The following is an 11,745-nucleotide window of genomic DNA, read 5'->3' as shown; positions in this document are numbered from 1 at the left end:
TCTTAAAAGGACCAGGTACAGATTTTTATATAACTGCGGTCATTGAAAGGGAATTGTTGAAGTCGCAAACGATGTCGGTACATCAGGAATGTTCCAATTCGCATTGGGCTTGACAAGAAATCGGTATAAAGGTAAATACGAATTATCAGCACTAACACATTATTATATCCTTTCCTCTCCAACCTGTTGGGGTGGACCTGTATATATATATATATTATTATTATTATTCAATTATTTATTCAATTTATTTATTATTCAATTATTTATTTATTTATTTATTTTATTAAAACACAGATCAGTTCGCTATGTTCGCTGTGGATAAATGAAATACTTATTCTATTTATTATATTCATGGAATGTCCGTCTCTCTATCTCTGTATCTATTTACATCTTTATATATATTTATACTTCTAATTGATTCATACGTCTGAGTGTGGCTGTATGTCTGCCTAATTACTGTATATATAATATATAATATAGAGAGAGAGGAACAAGCAGTGCTTTCGTGTATAATCCCCTCTATATTAACCCTTTCCCCTCCAGTCACATGCAGATGCCCAGCTCGCATCCAATCATTGTGCTTGTGAGCAGCAGCAGTACTTGTGAGTTTTGCACAACAATGGTACAGAGGATAAAGGCTGTTTGTTTCCCCCTGGTTGTTCCCGGTACTTGTGCCGGTCCTGTTTGAGGGACACCAAGGACAAATGCCGCCGCACCCCTGTCCCCAATAGTAGTTTCACCCCTGGAGGTGCCTGAGTCTCCGCCCCCCGCCTGTCCGGGGCAGCCCATAGGAGAGGAATTGGGGAGGGTTGCACTCACTCCTACATCGGGACCTGTCACTGAAACATTATCGACTTTGTTGCTCACCCCTGGAGGAAATCGCAGCGATCCTGGAGCTTTAACCGTCTTTTGCCACAATTGGCCCCACGATGGCTCTGAGCTCCAAAGCTCACGCCTTCTCTGTGGAATCACTAGTGGGCAGATCAATGAAGAGGAAACTACTGGAGAATAAGGAAGAGATGCAGCAAGCGGGGGCCCGGGACAACAGCGGAGACAAGGACACAGAGGGGACAACAGGGGCCCCAAGGCGGGAGAACACTGGTTAGTCTGGGGGATCTGCAGCCCAATATCTAAAAGAGGATTTATCACATAGAGGATTTATCATTAACAGAGATCAGTGGATTTATACATCCCAATGGCCCCCACCCAAAATCCCCCTTTATAAAGTTGCCCAGTGAAAGCTTGACAACAACCCAGATAATAAGACTCCGTTTATTGTAAAGCAACGTCCCAGCTATTCATTTCCTCAAAACGCTCAGTCTGGAATCGCTTTGCCGCTGCTGCAAAAAGAGGTGATAGCGGCAAATATCAGGAGGGGGATATATAGGGGGGTGTATGTTAATATATGCGGGGCAATACATCTCAGCTCATGAGTTATGTGACAGTGGTACAATAGGGTGTTTGATCTCAGTCAGCCAAATAAAGACGCCCAATAAATGTAACCAGCAATATGTTTATTCTCTATCCACTCTCCACTTGTCCCCCTTACACAAGTCTTTTTATTTTCCCACTAGGGGTTTTTTAAGATGTTTTCTTACTCAATTGGAGCAGGTAGTTGGGGGCAGTTTCAGTGTCAGTTTCAGAGACGCCAGTGCCAGTGACATTAACCAGACTAACTCCTTATAACAATGTGTCCCCACAGCCCAGAAAGCACAAACTATTGGGGTTCCCTCTCCGGACACTGAGCCGCAATATGATCACGAGCAGGAGCCAGTACAGGTGGAGCTGCAGGGCTCGGAACTATGGCGGAGATTCCATGACATTGGCACCGAGATGATCATCACTAAAGCGGGAAGGTACCACCGATCTGCTCCATCCAACGCCTCAAACTTTGCGACACAGCGCGATTCATGGGCAGCGGATCTTAATGGAGAAGGCACAATCCACCTACAGTATCTTGAATAGGATTTTACTATCTCATTGGGTATTCTCCAACATGGGGTCTCTGTGTTCCACACAATCCCATCTAACCACAGCCACTTTTACTTACTTACTAGGTCTCTGGAAGATGGCAGAGATATTGAGGGTAGAGAGGGAGAAAGATAGGCAGATAAATAGATAGACATAGATAAAAGGATAGACGATAGATAGATAGATAGATAGATAGATAGATAGATAGATAGATAGATAGATAGATAGATAATAGATAATAGATAGATAGATAGATAGATAATAGATAGAGAGAGAGAGAGAGAGAGAGAGAGAGAGAGAGAGAGAGAGAGAGAGAGATAAATAGAGAGAGAGAGAGAGAGAGAGAGAGAGAGAAGATTAGCTAAAGCCAAAATAAAGAAATTAAAGGGGTGGTTCACCTTTAAGTAACATATGTTATAGAATGGCTAGTTCTAAGCAACTTTTCTATTGGCCTTTATTTTTTTTATAGTTTTTGAATTATTTGTCTTATTCTTCTGACTCTTTCCAGCTTTCAAAAGGGGGTTGCTGACCCCCATCTAAAAAATAAATGCTGTGTAAATCTACAAATGCATTGTTGTTACTACTTTTTATTATGCATCTTTCTATTTCGAACCCTCTACTATTCAAATTGCAGTTTTTTTATCCCATGCATGGAATCTAGGGGAATTCGGACCCTAGCAGCCAGATTGCTGAATTTGCAAACTGGAGAGCTGATGAATAAAAAGCGAAATAACTCAAAAACAACAAATAATAAAAATATGAAAACCCACTGCAAATTGTCTTAGAATATCACTCTCTAAATCATTTAACGGTGAACAACCCCTTTAAACATGGAGAGAGAAAATGAGAGAGAGAAAGGAATAGTTTCTAAAGCTAAGATGTCGAAATAAGAAATGTAGAGAATAACTATTGAGAGAAATAAAGGGGAAACGAAAAAGAGACAAATATAGTAGGAAGAAGAAGAAAGGTAAAAGACAGAGTGAGAGAAAGAAATAGAAAATACACAGTGAAATAAAGAAATAGGAGAGGGGAAGAGAAGAGCTAGAGACAGGGAGACATCTGGCACGAGCAATACATGGAAATGTTCTCTAATCTCTGACATTGAAATACATTGTTCAGCGCCAGTTTCCAATCCATTTAAGCGGAAAGGTGTCTCCTCAGTAACAAACACACTTGCGCTACATGTGCGCGGAACTTGCGCGTCTGACAGGGAATTAGCGGCTGCGATAGGACTGAACCAGCGGGGACATAGAGTTGTATGGAAGTGTGTGAGTGTGGGCAGGGTGTGTGTATATGATGTATACAAATGAGAAGGTGCCAGTCATGATCAGATTAATGAAATTAAACAATTCCTGCCCGGGGGAAGCAGCAGCAGCAGCTCTATAGTAACATGTGAGCGGTGAGATGGCGGCCTGTGATGTAGCGGCTTCCCCTGCTCCAGCGGCTCATTATCTCCCGCTCCCTAAAATCAGTGTCCCACCTTCTGTCTGTCCTGCAGGAGAATGTTCCCTTCTGTGCGGATTAAAGTCAAAGGCCTCGACCCTTCCAAGCAATATTATATCGCCATGGACGTCACCCCTGTGGACTCCAAAAGATACAGGTATTCCTCGTACAACTCTTACACTCACTATAACGCTCTCTCTTGAACAACATGAAATAAAGCGTTCTGTCTTATGTTCTCCTTATGGGGGAAAGGGAAACAAAAATACCGTGTTCGGGGACTTGTACCATCAGTGTCCAACATATCATCCATCTATCTATTTTTCTATCTATTCTTCTAGTATCTATCTATCTATCTATCTATCTATCTATCTATCTATCATCTATCTATCTATCTATCTATCTATCTATCTATCTATCTATCTATCTATCTATCTATCTATCTATCTATCTGTCTGTCTATCTTTTCTATCTATCTATCTAATTATCTATCAATCATCTATCTATTTTTCTATCTGTCTGTCTGTCTGTCTGTCTATCTATCAATCTATCAACTATCTATCTATCTATCTATCTATCTATCTATCTATCTATCTATCTATCTATCTATCTATCTATCTATCTATCTATCTGTCTGTCTATCTTTTCTATCTATCTATCTATCTATCTATCTATCTATCTATCTATCTATCTATCTAATTATCTATCAATCATCTATCTATTTTTCTATCTGTCTGTCTGTCTGTCTGTCTGTCTATCAATCTATCTATCTATCTATCTATCTATCTATCTATCTATCTATCTATCTATCTATCTATCTATCTATCTATCTATCTATCTATCCATCTATCTATGTCTCTCTCTCTCTCTCTCTCTCTCTCTATATATATATCATCTATTGCATAGGGCCTTCCTCACCTTTTTGTACCTGTATTGATTGTGATGTTTGTTACTCCATATATTCTATGTATGTAATTCATGTGATGTAGTTGTATAATCACATTTACTTTACAGTGCTACGCAATATGTTGGCGCTATATAAATACATGTTAATAATAAAATCTATCTATCTGTCTGTCTGTCTGTCTGTCTGTCTATCTATCTATTGAATTCTCTTTCTCTCTCTCTCTCTCTCTCTCTCTCTCTCTCTCTCTCTCTCTCTCTCTCTCTCTCTCTCTGTAATATATTTCTATCTATCTATCTATCTATCTGTCTGTCTGCCTGTCTGTCTATCTGTCTATATTTTTCTATCTATCTATCTAATTATCTATCAATCATCTATCTATTTTTCTGTCTGTCTGTCTATCTATCAATCTATCAATTATCTATCTATCTATCTATCTATCTATCTATCTATCTATCTATCTATCTATCTATCTATCTATCTATCTATCTATCTATTATCTATCTGTCTGTCTGTCTGTCTATATTTTTCTATCTATCTATCTATCTATCTATCTATCTATCTATCTATCTATCTATCTAATTATCTATCAATCATCTATCTATTTTTCTATCTGTCTGTCTGTCTGTCTATCTATCAATCTATCAATTATCTATCTATCTATCTATCTATCTATCTATCTATCTATCTATCTATCTATCATCTATCTATCTATCTATCTATCATCTATCTATCTATCTATCTATCTATCTATCTATCTATCTATCTATCTATCTTATATCTATCGTCGATCTATCTTTTTCTGTATGCTGATATCTTAAATTGTATCTGCCTCTCTGTTTATATATTTAACTTGTTTTCTTCACTTGGATAAATAAACATATTTTGGAAGTGTATTTGAGTGTATGAGATAACTGCCTGCTGTATAAACTGTAGTATCTAGGATATATATATATCTGTCCCACCCTGAGAGAATATTGTGCCCTTTAACTTCAGCAGTTCTGTTTAGCCAAACTCAATATCCCTCTATTGTATATATCTATTGTATCGATTGTGTGTTGGATAGAAGCAGCTTGCCTATTTGCAAAGTTGCTAGTCTTTGGGGCAACTGCCATGTAACTGAGCCACGTGTCACACACATGAGGCTGAGCAGGCCCAATAGATGACATTGCGTGGGTATGTGGGTTGAATTTATTTTTGTCTTTTTAGTAGGTTTTCTTTCTGTAGATTTCTTACTCTGTGCCAGCACAGCGGCAGCTCACCAAGCCTCTGACCCTGCTTCTGTTGCAGGTATGTCTATCACAGCTCTCAGTGGATGGTTGCAGGGAGCACAGACCATTCCTGTATTACCCCAAGACTGTACATTCACCCAGATTCACCTTGTTCTGGAGAGACCTGGATGAGGCAAATCATAAACTTTGACAGGATTAAACTCACCAACAATGAGATGGACGACAAAGGACATGTAGGTGTGCATTCTCCGAGCTTTATATATATATACATACATGTAAGGAGGGCACTTGTCCGTTGTGTAGCAACGTAATACTGTGTCCTAAATATCACTTATGCTGCCCATATAGACTGTGTTATGATCCATTTGTATTATACCTGTTGACAGTGTTCAGATGTGTTCTGCCCATTTCTGTTCCATTCAATTTTTGCCTTCAGTTCACATGTGTTTATGAGATATAAATCAGGCTGGACAGTCACCCACGCTGTGAAATTAATTGTCATCTGTATCAGTTTTGTTAGAAAAATGTCCCTTGTATTAGAATAGAATATTTTATTTTATAATATTTACAGAAACTAGATCAGTTAGGAACTATATAGGGATTGGGATGAACTTGATGCAAGTCCCATTTTCTCAGCCCATTATGTTATTATTTATGGGGAAACAGCAAAGTATTTTATTGTTTGTTGCTAATTATTCTGACCTTTCACATTCTCCACTGAACATACAGCAAAGCTTTAGATGTCATTTTCAATATAAAGTTAAGTATAATACTGAATGCAGCTATTGAATGCCGAGTTGATTTTTTTTAAAAGGGGAAGTAAACCTAAAAATATAATTTTGTCCAGTGAAAGAAATTGCAGTTCTAAACAGCTTTCCAATAATTTCCAAAACATTGCAGTGGTTTTAAAGTTATTAGTAAGTATATTTGCTGTTAAAAGCAGTATCTGTCGTTCTGACTTTTGAAACAATGTAGCAGAAGCCAGTTGATTAACAGACCTTTGATGAAGACGCATCAAGCCACAGTTTTGCTACATTGTTCCTGGAGAGAGAACCAGCAGTGCAGAAACGGACAGACAAATGCTGCTTTTAATCACAAACACATTTGAAATAATTCAAAACAACAGCAAATCTGTAATGAATGTGCACAGGAAAGTTACTGCTGCTTTAAAGATGTTCTTATAGTATTCCTTGCTTTATGTGCAGATAGAATGAGCTCATTTGGTAGGAAGCACTGAACAGTTTGAATGATAATCCTCACACTTGCCTGCCTTATTAGTAATTAATATGTATAATCCTGTAGTCATTTGATTTTGCTCCTAGAAATCATTTATAGCAGCGGTACACTTTTATTAAATGTTAAATCTGCTTATGGTGCACAATAATTCATTGTACAGCCCTGAAAAATATGTTGCCACTTGTTAATACTTGTTATTAATAGTAATAAGAAAAATAATAATAATAATAATAAGGGTATTTTCAAGCAATCGCCCACTGCACTTGTACCCTCTGAAAACCTCCATGGAGCTGCACGACTATGGGATCCTCAGAAGGATTGAGAAGGAGATTTAGCTGACGTGGCGCATATTAAAGTTTTTTTTTTTTTACAGATTATTTTACAGTCAATGCACAAGTACAAGCCTCGTGTGCATATTATTGTCCAGGACTCCAGATTTGACTTGTCTCAGATACAGTCTTTGCCGGCTGAGGGGGTTAAAACATTCTCATTCAAAGAAACAGAATTCACAACAGTTACAGCTTACCAAAACCAGCAAGTGAGTAATGTTCTGCACAGAGCCGTCCAACTTCCAATTCACTAACCAAGGGCAAAAACTACTGCTTGTGTAGCACTTTAAATCATCTCCAGAAGTAATATAAATATATATATATATATATATATATATATATATATATATATATATATATATATATATATATATATATATATATATATATATATATATAATTATATATATATATATATATATAATTATATATATATATATATATATATAATTATATATATATATATCTATATATCTATATATATATATATATATATATATATATATATATATATATATATATATATATATATATATATGTATGGGATCTGTTTTCCAGAAACCTGTTATCCAGAATTATGGGAAGGCCATCTCCCACAGACTCCATTTTAATAAAATAATTTTTAAAAGTTCCCTTTCTCTATGTAATAATAAAAAATTTCCATGTACTATAGATACTGTAGGCTATATATAATTAATCCATAACGGTGGCAAAACAATCTTATTGGATTTAATTAACTTATGGTATGGAGATCCAATTTACAGAGAAAAATATATAATTGCTCTGAAAGTACCCGCACTCTTCCTCCCACGATTTATGCAGGGTGCGTCGGTCAAGTATATTGTACAGCCTTCAAAGTGGACCAGCACTCCAGAGTTTTTTTCAATCCAATATTTTTATTCAAGCATCACTAGTGTATCCAATGTTTTGGCCCAAGGATGATAAAGGCCCCGAAATATTATAATAATAATATTACAATATTATAATAATAATAATAATAATAAACACGAGTGATGCTTGAATAAAAATATTTGATTGAAAAAATCTCTGGAGTGCTGGTCCACTTTGAAGGCTTTATATATAGTGCCAACAACAAGTGCATGGCCAAACCTAATCTAAAAAATCACATGACTTTTCATCACACAAACAAGGAAGTTGAAATTTTTTAATTGTGTACGCAGTGGTTCTCTTTCCCCCTTGTTTCCCTAATTTACATATGTAAATTTGGGTTTTTATTTCAGTTCGGTATTTGGCCCAATCATTCAAGTAATGTAAAGGCACAAAAAAGGAAGGAATTGCACTCACAGGTCTTTCGTGAAAAATTGTTGTTTATTTCAACGTTTTGGCTCCTAAACTTCCTGAAGACGGCTCAAGTTTAGGAGCCGAAGCGTTGAAATAAACCACTGAATTTATTACAAAAGACCTGTGAGTGTGGTTATATATATATATATATATATATATATATATATATATATATATATATATATATATATATACACATTATCCAGAATGCTCGGGATCTGGGGTTTTCTGGATAAGGGATCTTTCCGTAATTTGAATCTTCATACCTTAAGTCTACTAGAAAATCATGTAAACATTAAATAAACACAATAGGCTGGTATTGCTTGCATTAAGGATGAGTTATATCTTAGTTGGGATCAAGTACAAGGTACTTTTTTATTATTACAGAGAAAAAGGAAATCATTTTTAAAATTTGGATTATTTCATTATAACGGAGTGTATGGGAGATGGCCATTCCGTAATGCGGCGCTTTCTGGATAACGGGTGTCCAAATCCCATACCTGTATGTATATATATATATATATATATATATATATATATATATATATATATATATATATGTTCTTCGGTGAATATTTATTGTTGCTTGGTGATGGTGTATCATATATATATATATATATATATATATATATATATATATATATATATATATATATATATATATATACTACATTTATTCTCTATTTTCTATTATTATTTGCAGATAACAAAACTGAAAATCGACAGAAATCCCTTTGCTAAAGGATTCAGAGATCCTGGAAGGAACAGGTAGCTAAACATGTACAAGCACTGCTGGATTCATGTATTTCTCTGTACTGATGACCTACCTCTTAGGCGTCATGTATGTCACTGCCTGACACTATTCACTGAGTTATGTTAGTGCTCACATTCAATTTCTATTTTAGGGGTGTATTGGATGGTCTTCTAGAAACCTACCCATGGAGACCACCTATTACGCTGGACTTTAAAGGCTTTGGAGCTGAGACACCTGGTAAGTGAATTTATAGCTGGGAGGAAAAAGTGTGGGATTATAAGAGATAGAGGCAGCCATGAATCAGCCTGTTTATGGCAGTGTATTAGGAGCATGTACAGGTGTTACATTCTTCCTGGGGTTTGTGTTACACGTTAAAGCTCTCTTTGTGAGACAGATATGTGGCCTGTACAAATAGTGTTTAGGGATTTAAACAAAGTTGTGTGAATTGCACAATAAATCAAATCACGCCTCATTGATGGCATTTTTACTTGATTTTAATAAGACACAGGGCCAAGGTAATTTTGTCTCTTGTATGAGAGTAAGACATACTGGAACAATCATGGATATGAACATATATGTATATTTTGAATACGCGGAGCAGTGAAAGTTTACCATTTTTGGGGAGGAGATGCACTTACATTCACATTCAGATGCAGGTTACAGTTTAAATTCCAGGCTGACAAATGGCAAAATAATTATCTAAACAATTGCTGTTTGCAAAGCTGAGAGATCTACAGTATAAATCAAATGGCAGAATGGGTTTCCAACAGCTAATGAATGACATTTTACTACAGGTATGAGCTCTATCTGGGATATGGAGTTTTCTGGACATGGGGTCTTTCTGTAATTTGGAGCATTGTATACAATATTATTTTCCATCAAAATGGATTAATGCTAGTTGAGTTACCGTCAAGAACAATCTAGTGGTTTTATTACAGAGGAAAAGCAAATGCATAACAAATGAAGAATTGCTTGTTTAAATAGGGCTGTATGCAAAATGGAATTCCCATATTTTGTAGCTTTCTGATGATGAGTTTTTGCATAACAGATATCGTACCTGTAGTACTAGTTTTAGTTTAGTCACCTGGTGCTGGCAGTGCATTGTGCATAAAACCTTGCTGTTCAAAACCAGGTCGTTTTTATAAGCAATTGACCTAGCACAGGAAGGGATGTGGAGCCACCTCCAAACCATTGATCAATGATGTGCTATCTGCATCAGCATAAAGTTTTAAGTGCTATTTCAGTAATTTTAAAGTAATTCTGTCATTAATCAATTCTGCTTTAGAATTTTTTTCTTCCAAATTTTTTCTAAAATAAAGTAAATAAATGTTGACACAATACTAGACATTTCATATTTGTATTTGATTTGCAGGAGGCAGCTCCGGTTCTTCACCTATCACTTCCAGCGGGGGAGCTCCATCACCTTTGCTGTCTCCTTCCTGCTCGCCTCCATCATTTCACCTGCCTACTAGTAACCATGGACTCACCTGCTCTGAAAACTGTCTGCACAATATCAATATGCCCCTGTGCTATAAGATTTGCCCTACAAACATTCTGAGACAGCGAGCTTTATTATTTGCCAACCAGGATAAACTTGGAAGTCCAAGCTCACATGTTCCATCAGTAATGGTGGATGTTCCATTGTTTTCACCCTTTGGCATCTCCAAACCCAACAAACTTGAAACATTTAAGGGGCCGTGTCTCCAAACCCCCTCTGCTGCCAATCAAATGTTGTATGGATTACCTACACCTGGAAGCATTTTGCCCTCAGGTTCTATTTCACAGGAAACACTTAATTGCAGTTTACATCCTCCGTACGGCTTTTATGGGTACAACTTTCCAGTACCACCTCACTTGATCACAGCAGCAAACCATTTAAGAATGACTGACAGTTTTCCAAGTTCCTTCAAAGATGTCAGATGCAGTAACTTTCATTGGCAACCGTCACTTCATCATTGCTTGTAGTGTGACTCTTTACAACTGGACAATACTTACATATAGGCAGTTATTTAAGTTGAAACATCAATACCAAGGACATTGACAATGATACTTTCTGGTTTATTAGTGGAATAAATACTTGCACCTATGTCTTAAATGATCAACATGAGAATCAGATTCATTCTTTTGTATTGCTCTACATGAAAACAATATTTAAAAGCTGTCTCTCTGAGGCATTGGGTCATCCTGTACTGTAATACAATCTTTTATATTCATACAGGATATTTTATTATAGGCTGAACAATATAAGAACTTCCACAATATCTTACAGTAAGGCTGTTATACTTTAAAGTATATCTTTAAAAAAAATAGCTTGGATGGTTAAGGTTTTTGTCAAGTAGGTTTGTTGCTAAGGGATGCGTTTTATTACAGCTATCTAGGTTAACATTAAAGGACAAGGAAAGTCTAAAATAGAATAAGGCTAGAAATGCTGTATTTTGTATACTAAATATAAACATGAACTTACTGCACCACAAGCCTAATCAAACAAATGATTTATGCTTTCAAAGTTGGCCACAGGGGGTCACCATCTTGTAACTTTGTTAAACATCTTTGCAAGACTAAGACTAAGTGCACATG

The 11,745-nt window shown here is 36.3% G+C and overlaps 1 protein-coding gene across 1 annotated transcript; it reads left to right on the top strand.

Moving 5' to 3' along the window:
• The first annotated feature begins 501 nt into the window (after window positions 1-501).
• tbx22.S (T-box 22 S homeolog) lies at window positions 502-11,270 on the top strand. The gene is made up of 8 exons (XM_018233070.2): window positions 502-1,101; window positions 1,703-1,856; window positions 3,470-3,571; window positions 5,606-5,780; window positions 7,157-7,321; window positions 9,118-9,182; window positions 9,320-9,405; window positions 10,541-11,270. The coding sequence occupies exons 1-8, from the start codon at window positions 930-932 to the stop codon at window positions 11,131-11,133; spliced, it is 1,512 nt and encodes a 503-aa protein (XP_018088559.1). The 5' UTR covers window positions 502-929; the 3' UTR covers window positions 11,134-11,270.
• Window positions 11,271-11,745: the final 475 nt, after the last annotated feature.

The sequence above is a fragment of the Xenopus laevis genome, chromosome 8S (genome assembly GCF_017654675.1).
Source record: "Xenopus laevis strain J_2021 chromosome 8S, Xenopus_laevis_v10.1, whole genome shotgun sequence".
Taxonomy (NCBI): Eukaryota; Metazoa; Chordata; class Amphibia; order Anura; family Pipidae; genus Xenopus; species Xenopus laevis.
Note: the sequence above shows the minus strand (reverse complement) of the source record. Positions and strands in the feature narration are given on the sequence as shown.